Source organism: Pseudophryne corroboree, chromosome 1 (genome assembly GCF_028390025.1).
Source record: "Pseudophryne corroboree isolate aPseCor3 chromosome 1, aPseCor3.hap2, whole genome shotgun sequence".
Lineage (NCBI taxonomy): Eukaryota > Metazoa > Chordata > Amphibia > Anura > Myobatrachidae > Pseudophryne > Pseudophryne corroboree.
This window is the reverse complement of record NC_086444.1, coordinates 742,942,675-742,968,467: the sequence shown is the minus strand read 5'-3', so window position 1 is coordinate 742,968,467 and position 25,793 is coordinate 742,942,675. Positions and strand designations below refer to the sequence as shown.

Below are 25,793 nucleotides of genomic sequence, written 5' to 3'. Positions count from 1 at the left end.
TGGTTCCAAACAAAATGGCTGATACATTTGGAGATATTTTTAAGAAGCACTGCAATGTTCAACAAGAAGATAGCTTCATATGCAATATTGATAAATAGTAAGCTGATATAACTTACCTTGGGCTATCACAGTGGCGAATAGAGGAGGATACACCTCCTCCACAGGTCCTGCTACACTCTCCCCATGGAGACCACGGCCCCCATGCTCCATCCACACCCTCAGGACGTGTCCCAAATGGAACACATTCCCTCTTATAACACCACTGAGGAGAGAACACAGTCGTTACATGACTGTCCCCTGGTCCAAATCACGTATAACAGTTCTGGTCTCTACTCTGCTGGTTATCTTGTATTTGGTTTAAATCCTTAGACACAATGTGCAAAAATCTTTACCTATTTTATCTTTATCCATTTGTCAAATGTATAGCAATCATGTTTTTGGAACAAAAAGCCAACATGTGCGTCCCTATAGGAAACACATATAATTACTAATCCTGTTAACATGTTAACTATATTTTCAAAACCACAGGTTCTCAAACTCGGTCCTCAGGACCCCACACAGTGCATGTTTTGCAGGTCTCCTCACAGAATCACAAGTGACATAATTAGCTCCACCTGTGAACCTTTTAAAATGTGTCAGTGAGTAATTAATACACCTGTGCACCTGCTGGGTTGCCTGCAAAACATGCACTGTGTGGGGTCCTGAGGACCGAGTTTGAGAACCACTGCTCTAAACTATAGGAAATTAGGTTGTCCGAGATCAACATTTCCAGTTAACAAATCCAGAATGTAAGGTTTGATAGTCTTTGGGATCTACAGTATTTATTAAGCAGTGATACAGATTTGTAGCTAGTGCTGCTTGTTGTGGCAATATAGATTTTATTAGCACCACCAGTTACCACTGTAGGGTTACTTAAAAAAAAAAAAAAAAAAAAGATTTTCTTTGCAGCTTAACGTTGCTGATGAAGCACAGCGTTTCACATGACAGGGATGAAGGGAGTGTATACCGCCTTCACACTTCCTTACTTTGGTTATAGAATAATGTTTTGCTTTTTGTCACTTGATGAATTATATAAAGACTCAATCACCATAGATATCTATAGCGATGGAGGTAAGAGGCTCTAAATAGGTGGGCACCAGAGATATTTCTGATTTATACGGTGTTAACTTTTTGATAAATTGAAAACAGTTGAGAAAAGCCCTTTTTACAGGGAAAAGATCAGAGAAAGGGCTTTCCTGTGCTTAATAAATAGACAACGTATTTTCTTGTCTCCAACTACTGTAAGTCTACTGTTCATGTTTTTGTCATGGTGAATTAGGGTATTGTGAGTTGCTTTGCCCTGGCAGCATTTCTTACCCCCTTCTCAATGGTATTTGTCTGGCAGATGGTGCCCTCAGCAGCTGGGATGCTGTTAGTAATGCAACGACTGGTTTTGCTTAAACACCATAATTCACTGCAGACTTCCTGCAACAAGAAAATACACTTCCTTAAGAAACCTTTGAACATGGTTGACTTTTTTGATTGATGGCAAAGAGTATTTGTCTGTAGAACACAGTCTTCTTGGAGGCTTCACACAATTTTCTTCTTAATTTGCTATTAAAAGATATTACTGTATTATAAGAGATGTCTGCAGCAGGACTTTTGCTTTCCCAAAATATACCCCAGCAGTCAATTGGTGCTCAGTGAGTGCTGAATAGGATACACAAGAGAGGAATTGTGTAATCTGCACCAGGAAGGGACCACATTCTGGGTCCTCTGAATGCAATGCTCACTTTCCTACCGGATTTCTGTTTTTCCTGGATTACATCATTGCAAAAAGATGGAACCACGCTGCTCGGAGCCCCGTATTGACTAAAACACACTCTTTATTGGGGTCATCTATATGAGTAAATTAATATATATGTTTTTCATGCAAGAGAGTAATGGGATCCTACATTATATATATATATATATATTTTTTTTTTTTTTTATAACATCAATTGGAATTTAATAATTAAGAAAAAAACTAAACTATATGAAGTACACAGCAACTAACAATAATCAGAAAATCATCAGCACACTTATTTTATATAGATGTTTCCTGGCACTTGTTTCTGACTGCTATTAATATGCCACTCTTTGTATAACACTTATATCCTGGTATAGAATCAGTCACATGCCAGTGGAAGGAGATTGCCAAGTTATTCCCAGTCTGCAACAAGTAAGTTACTTGACGGTAAATTTCTCTTTATTGCATACCTCCCAACTTTCACCAGGCTCCCATCACTGGCACGGATCAATCACTGCTTTGCAGAGAAGAGCAGCAGCAGTATTTAATGGCTTCCCCAGCTTTCCCCCACCCTCGGAACATTGCCCAAATTGTGGGACTGTCCCACTGGAATCAGGACAGTTGGGAGGTAAGTTATTGTTGCAATTCCTAAAATGTATACTAAATAAATGTATTGATCAATATATGAACCAAACCACGATTGTTTATTATGGTGAGTGCAGAGCCTCTTGATTTTCATTTAACAATGTGGTCACATACCACATTCTCCCCAGATGTAGGTGTGGCGAGTGCACTTGATCAATGGCTTTTATATATATATATATATATATATATATATATATATAGATGTGAGATGTAGACGTCACCAAGGCTGTGTCTTCTGCCACAGTTGTGTCTGTATCTTATGCTAAAAAAGCAACTGATTTTCACACAACTGTGATGCCCACTTGCAGCTTCTTGATAGAGTGCATTTCTGTCATGTGGCCGCACCATGGAATCTTGCACCAGCACCATAGGCAGATGCAGTTTCTCCATCTGACAATAGCACCCTGTGTGAGTGGCTGTAAATCTTTGGATGCAGACATTTTGCCACCTCCCTGTAACCTCCTGGGTATGCCCACTACAAATCACAGCCCCTGCGTCTCTGGGAATCAGGACACATGCACTATGTGACATAGACACATGCACAGAAATAAAATATCGGCCAATTGAGTCCAATTCAAAATCAGGTCCTATGGGTTTTTTTTAATGTCCCCAGTCCAATCACAGTTTATTAAATCAGTTAACTTTGCTGTTGCCTTACAAAAGGAAAAATGGAAATATATTGATATTGGTTCTCAATTATTTGTGAACTTGTATGTATCAATTCAGTTTCCAATCCTTCCCTCTACCCTACTCACTACAGCAGACAGTAACAGACTAGGGGGTATATTTATTAAAGTGTGGATTTAAAGAAGTGGAGAAGTTGCCTATAGCAACCAATCAGATTCTACTTCTCCTTTATCTAAAACGTTCTAGAAGATAATAGACTCTGGGGTGAGTCAGAGCTGATCGTAGATGTGCTAAAATTAGCATATCCACGATCAAATTCTCTGACATGCAGGGGGACGCCCAGTACAGGGCTAGTCTGCCCCGCATGTCCAGCCCTACCCTCCCCTCCCCCCCCCCCCCGCACAGGTGCGAAAGCATCGCATGGCGGCGATGCTTTTGCACCCAGCGAGTGGCTCCCTGCCTTCGCAGCCCAGCTACCCACCATGTTTTGGGTCGCAGCGGCTACGCGTGACGTTAAGCAGCCACCGCGGCCCGCCCCAGCAATGGTCAGGACAATCCTGCGTTGTCCGGACAAGCCCCCCACCGGCGCTCTAACACCGTTGCCTCCTGCCCTGCAACCTGTCAATCAGGCAGAGGTGATCGCACCAGTGAGATGCCTTCGCATCCACTCTGCGTGCTCAGTCCAGAAAGGGCTTCAGAGTGCGGTCGCTGTCGGTGCAGCGATTGGCTTTGAATTAAGCCCTCTGATTGGTTGCCATGGGCAACATCTCCACTTCTGTAAACCTGCACTTTAGTGAATATACCCCTAGGTGTCCTTTTATACATTGTTACAACAATGCTGCTGTTCTCTGCACCCCCACTAGTGATTGTTATATAGTACATATAAAAATGTCTCCTGTGTTTAGTTAGAAAATCATTTTCCTTTAAGACCTTCCAAATAGAATCTGCTGTGATTTGTTAACAAATGATTTAAAGGTCATCTCTAATTTCAATTTCTTTAATTGGCAAGACAATATAGGAAGGGACTCTACCCCGTATTTACACTGGCGGGATTTAATTCCATGTTGGAAACGGCATTGATCATCTGCATCATAGGCCTGTCCAGGAGCTTGTGTGGGATAAATAAAATCCTGCCGTAGGGGAGCGTTGTTTAGACAGAGGCCCAGTCCTGAGCTGTGGAGACAGGGAGAGAAGGTATTATTATATGTGTTTATGAAATGTCAATAGAACATCTTGGTCCTCCTGAATCTATGCCAATGTTCACGCAGATGCAGTTGAATGATTTTTTTGCAACTGTGAATGAGTACATATTTCTGAAAACTCCTGCGACATAGTGTACGCCCAAAGGTGCTGTTATGATCGGGACAGACAGTATCAGAAATGTAATGGAAAAGTAATGGGCATTCCTGGGCTGTGACTGAGAGGCGTACCGCTCTTCATACCATCATCTGAATATATACATTCCTATTCTTTCTATATTCCGCCTTCAGATTTTATTTCACGTTTTGATGTAATAAATTTAGGAATCCACACTTTAGGACAGTCCCTCTCTAAATCACATCAAATTGTTTAACTATAACACTCTGGGGGAAAATCAATTGCCAGCGATGGGTGTGAATTGTTGTTGAATTGCTGTTGCCAATACGTTTAAACCCCTAATTGCATAAAAGTGCTCACTACCCAGTGTCCCCTGAGCTGTGCACGTCATATGACGTATGTGCAGAACTCCCATGTCATAAACCCAGAAGGTCTTGTATTTTTTTCAAACATACGCCATCAATAATCTATGATTGCAATTAGTGGCGGCATGCGATGCTTGATGCATCCTGCCCAGTGTCCAGTTTTCACCACTAACTATAACGCTCTGCTTCCAGTCTTTGCTATTAAATATAACAGTCTGGGGAAGATTTATCAAAGTTTGGAAAGAAATGAAGAGGATCGAGATTATGGGACAGATGTACAGAGACTTGGAGAGAGAGATAAAGCACCAACTAACCAGCTCCTGTCATTTTTCAAAAACAGCCTGATTGGCTGGTGCTTTTTCTCTCTCCTTTTTGCTCTATTCAAGCTTTTATAACTCTCGACCCTCATTCTCCGATTCTTACCACTTACTATAACACTTTGCTTCTGGTCCTTCAACTAAACCTTTATCCAATCTATTCTCTTGAGTCAATAATATTCTGTTCCTGAATTAATTAATTGTGGGATATTACAGTGTTTTGGTAAAATCGGAATAAACAAAATGTATCTATTACTTTAGTGAGTGAGGCAAACCCCCACTATATTTACATAATTTACTAGAAATCCATGCTGCCTTGGATCTTGTATTCCTATATAGTCAACAATCCAGTTTAAAAATAAATATATATATTATTCCATCAGTTTCTCTACTGTTGATTTGAAACACACATATGTTCTCTCCTAATGCCTTTGTGAATTGGTACATTTGCCTAATCACCTAGATTCATACCAGACTACAGCGATTGTTTAAAAAGTTTGGTTAATTACAATATAAACAAAACTTGTAATCATTTGAAAACTCTTGAGTGTTTACCAGCCAGACACATTTGACCAATAAAGTAGTAGCAGAAACAAATAAAATAATACATTCTCCTAAACAAACGAATGTCAATACATAGGAGAAAAATAGGCAATATTGCCAAATATGGTAAGTAGAGAAGAATTGGAGTAGTCTCTCTAATATGGAAAATAGATTGCCCCATTAGATATAACCGTTAATATCAATCTATAGACTGCCATATAGGGAAAAAAATGTTCAGATTTTATCAACAATGTCCTAAAAGAATTCTAAAAGTGCACTAATCCATGCGCTTTCCCATATAAAAGGGTGCAGTGATGCACAAACAGGAGCATGATGTCACAAAAGGGAAGAAATGGCATTTGTGCTGGAAATCCAGATTGTTAAATAATCCTTAGGGCTAATAGCTTCTGTGCCTTGCACATTCATGACAAAAGACCTTAATAACCAGCCAGTCTGTAATATTTCTGTTGTCAGAGGATTGTATTATTCTGCAGCATAGTGAACCTTTGGTGCTGTAATTCTACCATAAAGCAGCACAAGAAATAATTACAGCTGCATAAAAATTATCTTGCTAGCAACTTGGAGAATTGAATTATTAAAAACAAACTGGTTGGACATTTACATAATGATTTGTCTCCCTGAATATGGATGATATAATGTGCAAATGTTGTCTCTCTATTGCAATTTAGACAAGAAGGATAATTTGTAAATTAGAAAAAAATAGGTCATACAGTGCACTTGCCATGAGCTTAGTTTTGCACTTACTTAGATGGGTTGATCTGGAGGTGATGTAGATCTTGATTATTAAAACCCTGCTGGCTGAGACAGGAACTGCACAAATATTTTATTAGGCTGCGATGAATAGAGCATGCAGGAATATACTAGTTGAGACTGCACACAGTAAAGTAAAAGTTGAATCTGCAGGCAGGAATATGCTGGTTTGAGACTGCATGCAGGGATATGCAGGCTGGTATGCAGGCTGAAGCAAAGAAGCACACTGGTGTAATGGGAGTGACTGAGCATCAGACTGAATGCAGGAGGCTATAGTAAATAACAGACTGTAGCTGATAGTGCTTGGTGTATTGCAGGTATCTACAGCACACTGGTGTAAAAGTGGAGTGCTGACTGCAGCAGGGAAAACTATAGAAGGATCCTTCTGCTGGGTAGTTGAGTGCTGAACACAAAACACAGTTAGTCATAGAAAGATGAGATAGCACTCTGCAGGACAATGGAGAGGAACTGGAACAATTAGGAAGCTCAGTGGTCACAGAAAAATTTCTGATACAGGGACCAGGTGTAGCTTGAAGACAACTTGAACAGAAATGAGCTGGTGCTGGGGAATGGTTTAAATACGTCTCTCTGCAATGGGATTGGATACTGGAGTCATGTGAAAAGTAAAGTCTCTGTGAATGCCTGCCGTAGTGTCAGCTGACCTCAGACAAGATTGTGGTGCCCATGCAACTTGGACCATAGGAACAATATTCAGATGTTGGAACAACAGGAACATCATGAGATGACTGGCCAGTGAAGACATGCCAACCAGTGAATCAGTAGTACCAGGTGTGGTTAGAGGGTCTGAGAAACCACAGTGCGACAAAAAGCATACCAACTAAACTTCACAAAGTCAATTCAATCATTAAAAGCTAAATTCTAACAACAGTTATGTAATCTGCGTATGTGCTTTGAGCATGCCAGTCAAATAACTAATTGACTCATTAACAGATATCATTAATACTAATATGACCTAAAAAAAACATCACTACAGTATATGATATTTAATCCTCATAGTTTAGTCTATTCTCAAATAGGAAAATCAGAAATATTTGAATTTCATAGTTTTTGTAGAGTGCTATGAATTCATCAGATTTGTTGCACAACTAGCCAAGTTAATTTTGTACAAGTACAGACCAAGATGAAAACATATACATATACATAGAGAGGTACACCACAGACAAAATGCATGTTTTATTAATCATCTTATTTGGTTTAATTTTTTTAGCATTAGACAGTCAGGTAATAGTAAGGCTAAAAACATATATTTGTATACATTTTAAGTAGAGATGAGCGGGTTCGGCTCTCAGAGAACCGAACCGTACCGGACTTCACCATTCGAATCCGGTTCCTAGCCAGGCTCAGGTTTTCCCGCCTGACTCGGAAACCCAAACAAGGCAAAACGTCATCATCCCGCTGTCGGATTCTTGCAGGATTTGGATTCCATATAAGGAGACGCACGTCCCCGCCATTTTCACTCCGGCATTGGAGAGTGTACAGAGAGGACGTTTCTCCGTTCTCTCATTATCCGTGGCTTGTGCTGAATCTGTCCAGTCACAGTGCTTGTGTTCTCTGCTGCCATATGTCCAGTGCTGTGTTGTGCTGCATCAGTTCAGTGGTGGTGTGTTGTGCTGCATCAGTCACAGTGGTGGTGTCCTCTGCTGCTATATGTCCACTGCTGCTGTATAATAATAAGTCCCTTACAGTGTTGCTGTGTTGTGCTGCATCAGACACAGTGGTAGTGTCCTGGCCATCAGTCATTCCAGTGACCAGGCAGTCACAGTGGTATACGCTGCTGCTATATGTCCACTGCTACAGTATTATAATAATAATAATAATAATAATAATAATAACAACCACAAGTCCCTCACAGTGTTGCTGTGTTGTGCTGCATCAGACCAGTGGTAGTGCCCTGGCCATCAGCCATCAGTCATTCCTGTGCCGCATATTGTGTTATATAACTCCAGAAACATAATCGAGAACAAAAATTTGGAGGATAAAATAGGGAAAGATCAAGAACCACTTCCTCCTAGTGCTGAAGCTGCTGCCACTAGCCATGACATAGACGATGAAATGCCATCAACGTCGTCTGCCAAGGCTGATGCCCAATGTGATAGTAGAGGGCAAGTAAAATCCAAAAAGCCAAAGTTCAGTAAAAAGACCCCAAAAAATAAATGTAAATGCTCTGAGGAGAAACGTAAACTTGCCAATATGCCATTTACGACACGGAGTGGCAAGGAACGGCTGAGGCCCTGGCCTATGTTCATGACTAGTGGTTCAGCTTCACATGACGATGGAAGCCTTCATAACTGAGGCCTTGACACTTATGTTGGTGTTAGACGTGCGTCCGGTATCCGCCATTAGTGCAGTGGGATTTAGACAATTGATGGAGGTATTGTGTCCCCAGTACCAAATCCCATCTAGATTCCACTTCACTAGGCAGGCGATAGCGAGATTTTGCCACTTAATTCCAGTGATTTGGATGTATAAATATTAATTACAGTGATCTTGCCAATTAATTCCAGTGATTTGGACGTATAATTCCAGTGATTTGGACGTATAATTATTAATTACAGTGATTTTGCCAATTAATTCCAGTGATTTGGATGTATAATTACAGTGATCTTGCCAATTAATTCCAGTGATTTGGACGTATAATTCCAGTGATTTGGATGTATAATTATTAATTACAGTGATCTTGCCAATTAATTCCAGTGATTTGGACGTATAATTACAGTGATCTTGCCAATTCCAGTGATTTGGACATATAATGCCAGTGATTTGGAGGTATAATTATTAATTACAGTGATCTTGCCAATTAATTCCAGTGATTTGGACGTATAATTACAGTGATTTTGCCAATTAATTCCAGTGATTTGGACGTATAATTATTAATTACAGTGATCTAGCCAATAAATTCCAGTGATTTGGACGTATAATTACAGTGATTTTGCCAAATAATTCCAGTGATTTGGACGTGTAATTATTTATTCCAGTGATTTTGCCAATTAATTCCAGTGATTTGGACCAGTGGGGTAAGTTCATCACAGTCGCCCGGAGGCAAGATAAATATTGGTGCCCCCCTATTTCCTATATTATGCTAAATATATGTATGTATGTGTGCGTGTGTGTGTGGAGTGTTCTGAAAACAATTTATATACTGTATTTATACATTTAATTGTATTTTAATTAAATCACATATTTCTTAGCAGTCATACCAAGGAGTAGAACCCATGACCTATTACACTGACAGCAGACACTTTACTGATGGAGCTATTTGCTCCTGTAGAGGAAGCATGAGAATTCTAACTATGGGAGTAATTCTGAGTTGATCGCAGCAGGAACTTTGTTAGCAGTTGGGCAAAACCATGTGCACTGCAGAGGAGGCAGATATAACATGTGCAGGGAGAGATAGATTTGGGTGTGGTGAGTTCAATCTGCAATCTAAATTGCAGTGTAAAAATAAAGCAGCCAGTATTTACCCTGCACAGAAACAAAATAACCCACCCAAATCTAACTCTCTCTGCAAATGTTATATCTGCCCCCCCCTGCAGTGCACATGGTTTTGCCCAACTGCTACAAAATTTCCTGCTGCGATCAACTTGGAATTAGCCCCTATATGAAGTTACGTGTAATTGTCAGAGAAGTTAAAATTCTCATATTTCCTATACAGGAGCAAATAGCTTCATCAGTAAGGTGTCTGCTTCCAGTGTAATAGGTTGTGGCTTCTAATCCTGGGTGTGATACTTGTAAAATGAGTATATTCAGTATAATAAAGAGGGTGTGATTTGTAAGGTGCAGGGACTAGTGAGGAAGTCGGCCACTGAAAAAACAATTAATTCAATGGTGTCACAGAATGGGAGGAGAGGTGCCCCCCTTCAGAGCAGGAGCCCGGCGGCAGATGACTCCGTTGCCTCCCAGAGTTCTGCCTCTGATTTGGACGTATAATTTCAGTGATCTTGCCAATTAATTCCAGTGATTTGGACGTATAATTCCAGTGATTTTTCCAATTAATTCCAGTGATTTGGACATATAATTCCAGTTGGAATTGTTTGTGTCGCTTGGTTTAGTCATACAGCTTCCTCATTGCTCCTCTTCGACATCTTTGCATAAGGTGCTGTTTGGGGCCTAGTTTTGTGACACTGCCGTATGAGTCCAGGGGTACTGCTGTATTAGTCCTGGGGTACTGCCGTATAAATCCACCAATTGCAGATTTTTTTTAAAGTGACTGGAGCGTGCTGGAGATGCTGTCAGGGGACCAAACAACTGCAGCCCACTCTCGACATTCAGCCACTGTGTGACACTACTAGATGGGCCAGGTGGTTGTGTCGCTTAGCTTAGTCATACGGCAACCTCGGTGCACCTTTTTTTCTTCTTTGCATCATGTGCTGTTAGGGGCCTTTTTTTATATCTGCCCTCCTGTCTGAAACTGCAGTGCCACTCCTAGATGGGCCAGGTTTTTTGTATTGTCAACTTGTGTCGCTTAGCTTAGTGATCCAGCAACCTCAGTGCAACCTTTTGGCCTAAGAACAATATTGTGAGGTTTTCAGTGTTCAGAATAGACTGGAAATGAATGGAAATGATTGTTATTGAGGTTAATAATACCGTAGGTGCAAAGTTACCCTCAAATTCTATGATTTTAGCTGTTTTTATGTTTTTTTGAAAACTCATCCAGATCCAAAGCCAAAACACGAAAAGGTGGTTTTGGCAAAACCAAGACAAAACCAAAACACGAAAGTGGAATTAGAACCAAAACCAAGAACACAAAACACGAAAAGTGCCATCTGCACATCTCTAATTTTAAGGTTACATCTAGAAGTACCAAAGTTTTCTTATCAGAATATGCAGAGAATAGTGAATGTAATACAATTAAAACCTATTACATATCTATTCATAGATAACCTCACACTTGTACAGTTTAGCTACATATCATAGAACTATTTGTGAGATTATTTGCTTTCATTTTGGTATTAGTATGAAACAAGTTCTAAGAGGGGGATGGGATTGAATTGCCAACGGTCAGGATACCAGCGGCCAGAATAGCGGCCAATGCATCCCGATAGTTAGAATCCCAGTAAGCTTACTTACCTTCACCCCCCCCCTGGCCCCCTAGCCCTAATTTGGTGGTTAAAAACCTAACTCCCCACCCCCCCCAGCTTAACCCTCACCCATGCTGGTGTTGCCTAAACCTAACCCCCCCTCCTACAGCCTATCCCTCCCACCTCCCCTGCAGCCTAACCTTAACCATCCATGGCGTGTGCCTTAACTTTACCATGGGGTGTGCCTTAACTTTACTATGCCTTCCTGCCGCCTAAACCTAACCCCCCAGGGCGCAGCCTAACCTTAACACCCCCACCTGCGTGACTTTCCTCTCCGGCGCGGTGGTGGATGAGCGTTAGGGATCCTGGCTGTTGGGATTCCGGCGCCGGGCTGGGGACCCTATTCGGGATGCTGGTGTTGGAATTCCAAATAGTATTGGGATTCCGGCGTCGGTATTCTGATTGTCAGGATCCCGACCGCCGGGATCCCGACCGCCGGGATCCCGACCGCCGGGATCCTTACTGGTACCCCTAAGGGTTTTTTTACTAAAGGTTCATTTTCATAAATTTTTTATGATTCCAAATTGATGAATAATTGATCTCAATTGATGTTGGGTTTTAGGGTCTGAAACACACATTTACTATCTGATGATTTTTTTTTATATTCATTTTTGAATGTAAGTAGTACATGTGGGAAATTAGGGTTTACGTACAAATCTGAATTAGCCCCTTAGAGCACGTATTCTCATAAGTAGTCAAAGTGAAGCAGATAAAATACACAAGGCATACTGTAATGTTGCACATCAGAAAGTACACACATAAAAAACACTTATACTCTTCTATGTATTCCAGTTACAGTATATTTAAAACCACTATACTTCAGCTGCATTCTGTATAAAAATGCTTGTATACACGGTACATACTAACTTTACTTGGCTTTTTTTTTTCTAAGAACAACTGGTCCAATCAACATATTGCTATTGGCAAGGGCACTACATTACATAGAATCAAGGCTGTTTCACAATTTATAAAACTGAGAATCTTATATTAATAATTTGTTATATGTGTAATGATTCCTGATGTTTTATTATTTATAAAGCCATATGTTGTACATATGCGCTTGTTGCCTAAGGGGTTGGCTGAAAACAAAATGTTGATTTCCTGCCTTTTGGGATCTTCTTCAAATGGCATGGTGTAATACATTTTTCCAATTATTATTCTTTTTGAAAAAGAATTATTGGTCTCCGAGGCAGGATTAGGGGTCAGGCCGCCCCCTAGGCACAACATTATAAGTCTCTTACTGCTACCTCCCTCCATATCTCCCAATAGCCTTCTCATTACCCTTTCATTGCTCTCTTCAGTTTCCTTTATATCTCACTGCCCTCCCTCCTTAAACAACTCACACTGCTCTCCTCAAATCTCACTGCCCAGCACAGTTCACACTTTTCCCCTCACACCTTACTGGTCCCCCCACCTCAGCTCACTATCACATTCCATCTCACTGCCAATATAACTGCTCCCCCAGCCCTCACTGTCCCCCTACTGCTCACAATATGAATGCACGAACACGCACACACACAAGCTGCACCAAAACACTGCATATACACACACACACACACACACACACACACACACACACACACACACTTACATCACAATCTCCACCTCTCCCTCTGACAGCAAACCTGCTCTGCCCAGTGTACCTCTGACCCCCCCCCCCCCATACTCACAACTCTCCCTCTCCTCTCTGGGTAAAAAAAGGGAAGGCTGCTCATAAGCGGCCGCCGGCACGCTGGGTGGAGGGCAGCCTGCTGTGCCGCCCCCTGAAAGTGGCACCCCTACCTATGTACCTCACTGCGCCTAGTGGAAATTTGCCACTGATTGGTCTAAAGGTACATACACACGGTGCGATTTTGACTATGTACAATTCTGACTATGTGATTTCCTTTGAACTGCCCGGAGCCCAGAACCACCAATTTTGACTTTAGTTACTTGTGATTTTGACTATGTCCAATTTTGACAGCTCATTTGAATATTGGGATGATATTTCAGGGGGACGTAGATTGGTATTGCAAGCTAATATCGGTCACTACTTGAAACACGTGCGATATGTACTAGATTGTACATAATACAGTGAATACTGCCTTGCCTGTACAGTCTATTTTTTCTTGAGATATCGACCCCGCGGCACTGCGCATCGGTATTGCAAACTGTATACACACTGTGCAATATACGCTAACTTTTCTTACGATTTTGCCTATATAGTCACACACACATCACACTGTGTGGATGCACCTATATATTACGTAGAGATCTTCAAATTACATTTTGCTTTAATATAAGTTTATAGACATTATCCATTTTCTTTGTTGGGATTTATAGTAAAATTTAGAATCAAAATGAATATTCATTGTTATAATGTGAATTCCCATTTTCCTTCTTTTTTTTTGTTTCTTTTTTTGAATAAAGTAGTGCTCATTTCTATTGAAGGATCTGATTTCAACATATTCTCCATGTACAGTAATAAGGCCGTAGGCTATCCTCTATCAATAAAATGATTTATAATAGAGATGAGCGGGTTCGGTTTCTTTGAATCCGAACCCGCACGAACTTCACTTTTTTTTTCACGGGTCCGAGCGACTCGGATCTTCCCGCCTTGCTCGGTTAACCCGAGCGCGCCCGAACGTCATCATGATGCTGTCGGATTCTCGCGAGACTCGGATTCTATATAAGGAGCCGCGCGTCGCCGCCATTTTCACACGTGCATTGAGATTGATAGGGAGAGGACGTGGCTGGCGTCCTCTCCATTTAGATTAGATTTAGAAGAGAGAGAGAGAGAGAGATTGCTGTGATACTGTAGATTAGAAGAGAGTGCAGAGTGCAGACAGAGTTTAGTGACTGACGACCACAGTGACCAGTGACCACCAGAGACAGTGCAGTTGTTTGTTTTATTTAATATATCCGTTCTCTGCCTGAAAAAAACGATACACAGTCACACAGTGACTCAGTCTGTGTGCACTGCTCAGCCCAGTGTGCTGCACATCAATGTATTGTATATAAAGCTTATAATTGTGGGGGAGACTGGGGAGCACTGCAGGTTGTTATAGCAGGAGCCAGGAGTACATGATAAATAATATTATATTAAAATTAAACAGTGCACACTTATGCTGCAGGAGTGCCACTGCCAGTGTGACTAGTGGTGACCAGTGCCTGACCACCAGTATATTAGTAGTATTGTATACTATCTCTTTATCAACCAGTCTATATTAGCAGCAGACACAGTACAGTGCGGTAGTTCACGGCTGTGGCTACCTCTGTGTCGGCACTCGGCAGGCAGTCCGTCCATCCATAATTGTATTATATACCACCTAACCGTGGTTTTTTTTTTCTTTCTTTATACCGTCGTCATAGTCATACTAGTTGTTACGAGTATACTACTATCTCTTTATCAACCAGTGTACAGTGCGGTAGTTCACGGCTGTGGCTACCTCTGTGTCGGAACTCGGCAGGCAGTCCGTCCATCCATAATTGTATTATAATATATACCACCTAACCGTGGTTTTTTTTTCGTTCTTTATACCGTCGTCATACTAGTTGTTACGAGTATACTACTATCTCTTTATCAACCAGTGTACAGTGCGGTAGTTCACGGCTGTGGCTACCTCTGTGTCGGAACTCGGCAGGCAGTCCGTCCATCCATAATTGTATTATAATATATACCACCTAACCGTGGTTTTTTTTTCGTTCTTTATACCGTCGTCATACTAGTTGTTACGAGTATACTACTATCTCTTTATCAACCAGTGTACAGTGCGGTAGTTCACGGCTGTGGCTACCTCTGTGTCGGCACTCGGCAGGCAGTCCGTCCAACCATAATTGTATTATATACCACCTAACCGTGGTTTTTTTTTCATTCTTTATACCGTCGTCATACTAGTTGTTACGAGTATACTACTATCTCTTTATCAACCAGTGTACAGTGCGGTAGTTCACGGCTGTGGCTACCTCTGTGTCGGCACTCGGCAGGCAGTCCGTCCAACCATAATTGTATTATATACCACCTAACCGTGGTTTTTTTTTCATTCTTTATACCGTCGTCATACTAGTTGTTACGAGTATACTACTATCTCTTTATCAACCAGTGTACAGTGCGGTAGTTCACGGCTGTGGCTACCTCTGTGTCGGCACTCGGCAGGCAGTCCGTCCAACCATAATTGTATTATATACCACCTAACCGTGGTTTTTTTTTCATTCTTTATACCGTCGTCATACTAGTTGTTACGAGTATACTACTATCTCTTTATCAACCAGTGTACAGTGCGGTAGTTCACGGCTGTGGCTACCTCTGTGTCGGCACTCGGCAGGCAGTCCGTCCAACCATAATTGTATTATATACCACCTAACCGTGGTTTTTTTTTCATTCTTTATACCGTCGTCATACTAGTTGTTACGAGTATACTACTATCTCTTTATCAACCAGTGTACAGTGCGGTAGTTCACGGCTGTGGCTACCTCTGTGTCGGCACTCGGCAGCCCGTCCATAATTGTATATACCAGTGACCTAACCGTGGTTTTTTTTTCTTTCTTTATACATACATACTAGTTACGAGTATACTATCTCTTTATCAACCAGTCTATATATTAGCAGCAGACACAGTACAGTGCGGTAGTTCACGGCTGTGGCTACCTCTGTGTCGGCACTCGGCAGCCTGTCCATAATTGTATATACCAGTGACCTAACCGTGTTTTTTTTTCTTTCTTTATACATACATACTAGTTACGAGTATACTATCTCTTTATCAACCAGTCTATATTAGCAGCAGACACAGTACAGTGCGGTAGTTCACGGCTGTGGCTACCTCTGTGTCGGCACTCGGCAGCCCGTCCATAATTGTATATACCACCTAACCGTGGTTTTTTTTTCTTTCTTTATACATACATACTAGTTACGAGTATACTATCTCTTTATCAACCAGTCTATATATTAGCAGCAGACACAGTACAGTGCGGTAGTTCACGGCTGTGGCTACCTCTGTGTCGGCACTCGGCAGCCCGTCCATAATTGTATACTAGTATCCAATCCATCCATCTCCATTGTTTACCTGAGGTGCCTTTTAGTTGTGCCTATTAAAATATGGAGAACAAAAATGTTGAGGTTCCAAAATTAGGGAAAGATCAAGATCCACTTCCACCTCGTGCTGAAGCTGCTGCCACTAGTCATGGCCGAGACGATGAAATGCCAGCAACGTCGTCTGCCAAGGCCGATGCCCAATGTCATAGTACAGAGCATGTCAAATCCAAAACACCAAATATCAGTAAAAAGCCTCTTTTTTTCTTTGCGTCATGTGCTGTTTGGGGAGGGTTTTTTGGAAGGGACATCCTGCGTGACACTGCAGTGCCACTCCTAGATGGGCCCGGTGTTTGTGTCGGCCACTAGGGTCGCTAATCTTACTCACACAGTCAGCTACCTCATTGCGCCTCTTTTTTTCTTTGCGTCATGTGCTGTTTGGGGAGGGTTTTTTGGAAGGGCCATCCTGCGTGACACTGCAGTGCCACTCCTAGATGGGCCCGGTGTTTGTGTCGGCCACTAGGGTCGCTAATCTTACTCACACAGTCAGCTACCTCATTGCGCCTCTTTTTTTCTTTGCGTCATGTGCTGTTTGGGGAGGGTTTTTTGGAAGGGCCATCCTGCGTGACACTGCAGTGCCACTCCTAGATGGGCCCGGTGTTTGTGTCGGCCACTAGGGTCGCTAATCTTACTCACACAGCTACCTCATTGCGCCTCTTTTTTTCTTTGCGTCATGTGCTGTTTGGGGAGGGTTTTTTGGAAGGGACATCCTGCGTGACACTGCAGTGCCACTCCTAGATGGGCCCGGTGTTTGTGTCGGCCACTAGGGTCGCTTATCTTACTCACACAGCGACCTCGGTGCAAATTTTAGGACTAAAAATAATATTGTGAGGTGTGAGGTATTCAGAATAGACTGAAAATGAGTGTAAATTATGGTTTTTGAGGTTAATAATACTTTGGGATCAAAATGACCCCCAAATTCTATGATTTAAGCTGTTTTTTAGTGTTTTTGGAAAAAAACACCCGAATCCAAAACACACCCGAATCCGACAAAAATAATTCGGTGAGGTTTTGCCAAAACGCGTTCGAACCCAAAACACGGCCGCGGAACCGAACCCAAAACCAAAACACAAAACCCGAAAAATTTCAGGCGCTCATCTCTAATTTATAATAGTCTGGCCTTGAAACTCAAATGTTGTTAGTAAGTTATAGTTCCTCCTTAATTAGTTACATTGTCCCTTAGGGATGTTCGACATCCACAGCCTATGGTGGCTGCTGGAATGATGTAGGTAATTGTGAGTGCGAACACAATTACTGTAGCTGAAGTAATGAAGTGTGCCTATAAAGGGAAGGTGACACTAAGACTTTATACACATGTGACCAATACTGTGAATAAATATTACATTATAGTTATTACAATCAGTGTTGGCTAAAGGACCCTATCTCAAATAATAAATTAATTATATATATATATATATAGCAACAATAGAGGACCAGGTTTGCCCAGAGTGGGCTGATTCAGATCTAAACATGTTTGGCACAATGTGTGGCATAATGGGAACTAGAGCACTACTATGAGTCATAACATTAATTAGGGCACTACTATGGGGCATAAAATTACCTAGAGTACCACTATGGGTCATAACATTAACTAGGGCACTACTATGGGGCACAACATTAACTAGAACACTACTATGGGTCATAACATTAATTAGGGCACTACTATGGGGCATAACATTACCTAGAGCACTACTATTGATCATGACATTAATTAGGGCACTACTGTGGGTCATAACATTAATTAGGGTACTACTATGGGGCATAACATTAACTACAGCACTACTATGGGTCATAACATTAATTAGGGCACTACTATGGGGCATAACATTAATTAGGGCACTACTAAGGGGCATAACATTAATTAGAGCACTACTATGGGTCATAACATTAATTGGGGCACTATTATGGGGCGTAACATTAATTAGGGCACTACTATGGTACATAATATTTTACTAGAGCACTACTATGGGTCATAACATTAAGTAGGGCACTATTATGGGGCATAACATTAATTAGGCACTATTATGGGGCATAACATTAATTAGTGCACTACTGTGACTCATAAAATGAACAACAGCTGCAGTGAGAAATGTCTCTCAAAATGTTGCTATGATGCCAACAAAGTTCTTGCTACGCCGCTGGCTATATCTGTCCACTGGAGTAAAATATTAAGATCTGGTTGTAAGTGCAGGATCTAATAACATCATTGCTTATCTGTGCATGTACTGTACTAACCCACCTGGTCCCTAATTCATTATTAGAAATGGACATTATTGCGGAATTATAATTCACTATTTCATATGCTCACTGACATTTATTAAGATTCTGCTGATTACGATTATAATGATCCTGGAGTCTTCATCATCAGAGGTTTATTTTTTCATTTATCATTTAACTTCTTTTATGAATAAATATTGTTGTATTTACCATGCTGGTTTAATCATGTTTAGTAAATACTATTCATTTTTTTACATGTGTTCTTTTTTTTACAGACATCTAGTTATTTGTGTGTACAGTATACAACCTGCACGAGCAAACCTTTTTCTCTTATGTCCTAGAGGATGTTGGGTTCTACACAGTAGTACCATGGGGTATAGATGGGTCCCTTGGGAGCCATGGGCACTTTAAGGGAAGGGGGAATTTCTGGTATCCCTAGATATCAAGGATGCATACCTTCACATTCCGATCTGGCCGCCTCACCAGGCTTATCTAAGATTTGCGCTGCTGGACTGTCACTATCAGTTCCAGGTACTGCCGTTTGGCTTTGCCATGGCACCGAGGGTGTTCACCAAGGTCATGGCGGAGATGATGCTACTCCTCCGCAAGCAGGGTGTGAACATAATTCCTTATCTGGACGATCTGCTGATAAAAGCGTCTTCCAGGGAGAAGCTGTTACAGAGCATTGCTCTCTCAACTCAACTACTCCGGTATCATGGATGGATCCTGAATCTTCCAAAGTCGCATTTGGAGCCGACAAGAAGACTGACCTTCCTGGGGATGATCCTCGACACGGAAGTACAGAGGGTGTTTCTACCGGTGGAGAAAGCGTTGGTGATACAAACAATGGTTCGGAATGTCCTGAAGCCAGCCCGGGTATCGGTTCATCAGTGCATTCGCCTTCTGGGGAAGATGGTTGCCTCCTATGCGGCTCTTCAGTACGGAAGATTTCATGCACGGTCTTTCCAACTGGATCTCCTGGACAAATGGTCGGGATCTCATCTTCACATGCACCAGAGGATACGTCTGTCACCAAAAGCCAGAATCTTGCTCCTCTGGTGGCTGCAAACTTCTCACCTACTAGAGGGCCACAGGTTCGGAATTCAGAATTGGATCCTCCTAACCATGGATGCAGTCACCCAAGGGGAAAACTTCCAAGGAAGGTGGTCAAGTCTGGAATCCATCCTTCCGATAAACATTCTGGAACTAAGGGATGTGTTCAATGGCCTTCTACAAGCGGCACATCTTCTGAAAGATCAGGCCATTCAGGTTCAGTCAGACAATGTAACAACAGTGGTCTACATAAATTGACAAGGCGGAATGAAGAGCAGAGCTGCAATGTCAGAGGTAACAAGAATAATCCTCTGGGCGGAAAAGAATGCGGTGGCACTGTCCGCAATCTTCATTCCGGGAGTGGACAACTTGGAAGCGGACTTCCTCAGCAGACACGATCTCCATCCAGGATAGTGGGGCCTCCACCTGGAGGTGTTTTCGTAGGTGACAAGTCTTTGGGGCGTACCTCAAATAGACATGATGGCCTCCCACCTCAACAAGAAGCTTCGGAGGTACTGTTCCAGGTCGAGAGACCCACAGGTAGTGGCGGTGGATGCCCTGGTAACTCCGTGGGTGTTCAAGTCAGTGTATGTGTTCCCTCCACTTACACTCATCCCAAGGATTCTCAAGCTAATAAAAAGAACAAGAGTTCAGGCGATCCTCATTGCTCTGGACCGGCTCTGGAGTTACTGCTGGAAGATCCGAGACCTCTTCCTCTTCGCGAGGACCTTCTGCAACAGGGGCCATTCACTTATCAAAACTTACCGCGGCTACGTTTGACGGCATGGAGGTTGAACGCCAGATCTTAGCTCGGAAGGGCATTCCGATTAAGGTTATTCCTACCCTGATACAGGCTAGGAAAGGAGTAACGTCTAAACATTACCATCGAATTTGGAAAAAGTACGTGTCTTGGTGTGAATCCAAGAAATTTCCTACGGTGGAGTTTCAACTTGGGCGGTTTCTCCTTTTTCTGCAAGCAAGTGTGGATGTGGGCCTGCGTTTGGACTCCATAAAAGTCGAGATTTCGGCCTTGTCCAAATTCTTCCAGAAACAATTGGCTGCCCTCCCTGAGGTTCAGACTTTCTTGAAAGGGGTTCTGCACATCCAGCCTCTCTTTGTGCCTCCTACGGCACTTTGGGATCTTAATGTGGTGCTGCAGTTCCTGCAGTCAGATTGGTTCGAACCTTTACAGGAAGTTGATGTCAAATTTCTTACTTGGAAGGCGGTCACACTATTGGCATTGGCATCTGCTAGACGTGTGTCGGAATTAGGGGCATTGTCCTGCAAGAGCCCCTACTTGAGTTTCCATGAAGATAGAGCTGAGCTCGGGGCGCGTCAGCAATTTCTTCCGAAGGTTGTGTCGGCTTTTCATATCAACCAACCTATTGTGGTGCCAGTGGCTACTGACTCCTCAATTACTTCAAAATCCTTGGATGTTGTAAGGGCTTTGAAGATTTATGTAAAGAGAACTTCTCATCACAGAAAGTCGGACGCTCTGTTTGTCCTTTATGATCCCAACAAGGTTGGGTGTCCTTCTTCTAAGCAGACAATTTCTCGCTGGATCAGGTTTACTATCCAGCATGCTTATTCTACGGCAGGCTTGCCGTGTCCAAGATTTGTTAAGGCCACTCTACTTGTAAAGTGGGTTCTTCCTGGGCGGCTGCCCAGGGTGTCTTGGCTTTACAACTTTGCCGAGCGGCTACTTGGTCAGGGTCGAACACGTTTGCTAAGTTCTACAGGTTCGATACTTTGGCCTCTGAAGACCTACAGTTTGGTCAATCTGTTCTGCAGGAGCCTCCGCGCTCTCCCTCCCATACTGGGAGCTTTGGTACATCCCCATGGTACTAATGTGGACCCCAGCATCCTCTAGGACGAGAAAATAGGATTTTAATTACCTACCAGTAAATCCTTTTCTCATAGTCCAGAGAGGATGCTGGGCGCCCGCCCAGAGCTTCGTTTTCCTGCAATTGTTACTTGGTTAAGTACTGCATTGTTACTTCGTTAAGTATTGCATTGTTACTTGGTTAAGTACTGTTGTTCAGCCGTTGCTGACTTGTTTCAAGCTGGTTAGCTTGGTTTGTTATGTGTGAGCTGGTGTTAATCTCACCACTATTTGTGTATTTCCTTCTCTCGAAGTATGTCTGTCTCCTTGGGCACAGTTTCTAGACTGAGTCTGGTAGGAGGGGCATAGAGGGATGAGCCAGCCCACACTATTAAACTCTTAAAGTGCCCATGGCTCCCAAGGGACTTGTCTATACCCCACGGTACTAATGTGGACACCAGCATCCTCTACGGACTACGAGAAAAGGATTTACCGGTAGGTAATTAAAATCCTATTTTTCTTCAAAACCTAGAGTGAACATTGTGATTAAATAAGTAATAACGGTGAGTAATTATAACCATAATGGGAGTGCCAACTAAGTGGCCTATCTGAGATTCCACTGTCAATGCATAAAAAAATATTTCATTAACGATACTTCCGATTCATGGAGTATGTGCGTATATAAAGCCTGAGCATCAAGTGAAAAAAAAGTCATATGAACTCTTACATTAGTAAGCTTTGGTTACTTTAAGAAAGCAGGAACTCTCGTAAGAGTTCATTGTTATTTTTGTTGTAAATAGGAATTTTGTAATTATTTAATCACTTACAGAAAAAAAGGCTATCAGGTACAAATTTATAAATGAACTTTGAATTTGGTATGACTTGCTATATGTTGTAGTGTATTTATCTATGTGTTTTATAAAATAACTCACATTATTTTATGGAATTGGGAATCTATATTGTGCATGTTGATAGATTACAAAGATAGGGCCTAATTCAGACCTAATCGCTCCTCTGCGTTTTTTGCAGATGTCTGCAATCAGATAGTCACTGCCCATAGAAAGTGAAAACCCGCCCCGTGCAAGTGTGCGAATGCATGCGTATGCTGTGCGAAAACCTTGGCAGACAGCGGACAACTGCAAATCCGTTCGCAACTCACTCCCTATCGACTGATTTTTCCAGTTTGTGCAGTCTGTGTGTAGCCCAGGACTTACTCCTACAGTGCGATACAAACAGACTGTTCGGTGCCGGAGCTGACGTCACACGCCCTCCCTGAGAACGCTTGGTGTCGCCTGCGTTTTTCCTGACACTCCCAGAAAACGGACAGTTACCACGCACAAATGCCGCTTCCTGTCAATCACCTTGCGTATGCTTAGCAATCAACATTTTTGCACCATTCTGTCGCTGTTTGGGCTCGCACCTGCGCATTGCGGTGCATACGCATGCGCAGTCATTGGATCATCGGTTGATGTGCGATTTCGCACAACAGACATTAGGTCTGAATTAGGCCTATAGCTGTTTGTTGGAACTCAGGGGCAAATATTTCAAGGGGTGATAACCTCTGTTTTGGTATTTTCACCAAAAAAACGGGTTACTCCTCTTCTCACTATGTGGCAGATGTACTAAGCATCAGAAAGTGATAAAGTGAAAAGAGAGAAACTACTAACCAATCAGCTCCTTACTGCCGTATTACAGGCTGTGTTGGTAGGTACTTTATCTTTCTCACTTTATCACTCTCCAAAGCTTAGTACTGTACATCTGCCTGTGTTTAAAAACAGGTATCCAGATGGAGATGGTCAGTAAATAGACTGTCAATTAGGTACACCAGATGGTTGACAGTCAATGGATCAACAGGGTCAAAAAATCAACATGGACTTAGGTCGACAGGGTCAAAAGGTCGACATGCAAATGGTTGACCCAAAAAAAGGTTGACACATGGTTTTGCATGCTTTTTCATAATTTTTAGGTTTATGATTAGGCTTAGGGTTAGAGTTAGGGTTAGGCACCTGAGAGAGGGTTAGGGTTAGGCTGCGGAAGGGGGCGGTCAGGGTCAGACATTAGGTGGAGTTTTACGGTTAGGCACCAGGGACAGAGTTAGGTTTAGGAATAAAGTTAAAAATTGCATGTCAACTCTTGACCCTTTTGACCTTTTGACTCTTTCAATCTAAATCCCCGTCGATCATTCAACTGTTGGCCTTTTGACTGTGTATTGAACTTTTTACCTTGTTAACCTATTGACTATTGACCATATGGTGTAGACCTTTTGACTATCGATCTAGACATTGTTGATCTTTTAATCTCCACCATAAGAAAAGGCACTTCGAGAGGAAATCAGAGATCTTCAGTGGAGTCTGATTGTACTGAATTCCACCACCACAGCCTGCTGAACTTTTAAATGCTTGCCAAGTAACACATACCATCTGAGGATGGCGTTATGACTCGAGTACATACATAGCCCATGCTGCCTCTGGACACTATTCTAAGAGTGTTCACCCATGCGCTGTTCATTTCAAATGAGGAGTAAGTTACCGTAACATCTCTCCGTTGACTCTCTTTTTCATACAGTACATTGCAGTGTAAGACATCCTGCTGTGATAAGTGGCCATGCAGGATGGCTAATGAAAGTGACATTGTAATACATTTCCCCAAAAGTGATTTGTTGCTGTGTTTGTGTAAGACTTTCATTTTACATATGCAGTACATAATCTAAATCCCACAATGCAGTTTAGTAAAGTGGCAGAACATGGGCCCTCATTCCGAGTCGTTCGCTCGGTAATTTTCTTCGCATCGCAGTGTTTTTCTGCTTAGTACGCATGCGCAATGTTCGCACTGCGACTGCGCCAAGTAATTTTGCTATGAAGATAGTATTTTTACTCACGGCTTTTTCTTCGCTCCGGCGATCGTAGTGTGATTGACAGGAAATGGGTGTTACCGGGCGGAAACACGGCGTTTTATGGGCGTGTGGATAAAAACGCTACCGTTTCCGGAAAAAACGCGGGAGTGGCTGGAGAAACGGAGGAGTGTCTGGGCGAACGCTGGGTGTGTTTGTGACGTCAAACCAGGAACGACAAGCACTGAACTGATCGCAGATGCCGAGTAAGTCTGAAGCTACTCTGAAACTGCTAAGTAGTTTGTAATCGCAATATTGCGAATACATCGTTCGCAATTTTAAGAAGCTAAGATTCACTCCCAGTAGGCGGCGGCTTAGCGTGTGTAACTCTGCTAAAATCGCCTTGCGAGCGAACAACTCGGAATGAGGGCCATGGTACAGTATATTTTCCTTTTTATAGGAAACGTTCGTTTACAACCAGAAAGAATCATCAATGATTTGTAGGAAGACTGTAGAAAGCTACTTACTCTAAGAAACTGGTGATATAGTCTCGACTACAAGCAGACCACACAAATGGGTTTGTCTTCATAGTAATGTGAGCTGCCATAAGCTTTGCTGTCTCTTGACCTCGGGATCCACAACCATTGCCGATACCATCATGATTCATGCCAAATCTAAGAAGGAGAAATTAAATAATGTCATTAACATTTTTGTCACCAGTTAGTTATGTCACTCTGATCTTTTTAATAGAAATCATAGTTTTAGTGATTGCAGTTATGGAAATCTCTACTGGAGTCAGAAGAGGCTCAGTAACATACCATGCAACCATTGAAAATGACAAAGTGAAAGTAGTGGTGATATTCACTGGATTATTGCCACCAATGTCTGCTCATCAGCTCTACACCGACCTCACACAGTGGTGTACAATTGATTAGATGGACGGTGACTGAAGTCAGCCACAGATGGTTTCATCATGCTACAGTGCAATGCCCAGCAACATGACTATTTTTCATTTAGGCCACACGTGTAAGTGGCAAACTTACTCACACAGGTCCATCGTGGCCATTTTACAATTACATTTACAACACTATTACAAGGAATCATGGTGTTTGACGTTTTTAGGCCACATATGATGCAGAATCAGCCTAATACCTGATACACAGTAGGTTGCATTATCATGATATATGTCGTTGTCATAAGCCATCAAGCTATCAGTGAGATTAACTTGAATGATGATAATTGATCATGGCTGGTAACACAATGAAGACATCTGGGAGGCGAGTGGGAACATTTAGTTGGTATTTAAACTTAACCCCTCTGATAGCAGATCGGTCTGCACACTCATGCTCCA

At 42.2% G+C, this 25,793-nt stretch overlaps 1 protein-coding gene across 2 annotated transcripts in view; it reads right to left on the bottom strand.

Annotated features, from left to right (window-relative positions):
- The window catches only part of ADAMTS10 (ADAM metallopeptidase with thrombospondin type 1 motif 10), a 291,074-nt gene that overhangs the window by 93,877 nt on the left and 171,404 nt on the right, over positions 1-25,793 (bottom strand). For both annotated transcript variants that reach the window (XM_063916365.1, XM_063916373.1), the window contains exons 11-14: positions 24,970-25,116; positions 4,072-4,213; positions 1,357-1,464; positions 117-262 (exon numbers count right to left, since the gene is read on the bottom strand). In XM_063916365.1, the coding sequence (XP_063772435.1) occupies positions 117-262; positions 1,357-1,464; positions 4,072-4,213; positions 24,970-25,116 (543 nt within the window). The remainder of the gene's footprint in view (positions 1-116; positions 263-1,356; positions 1,465-4,071; positions 4,214-24,969; positions 25,117-25,793) is intronic.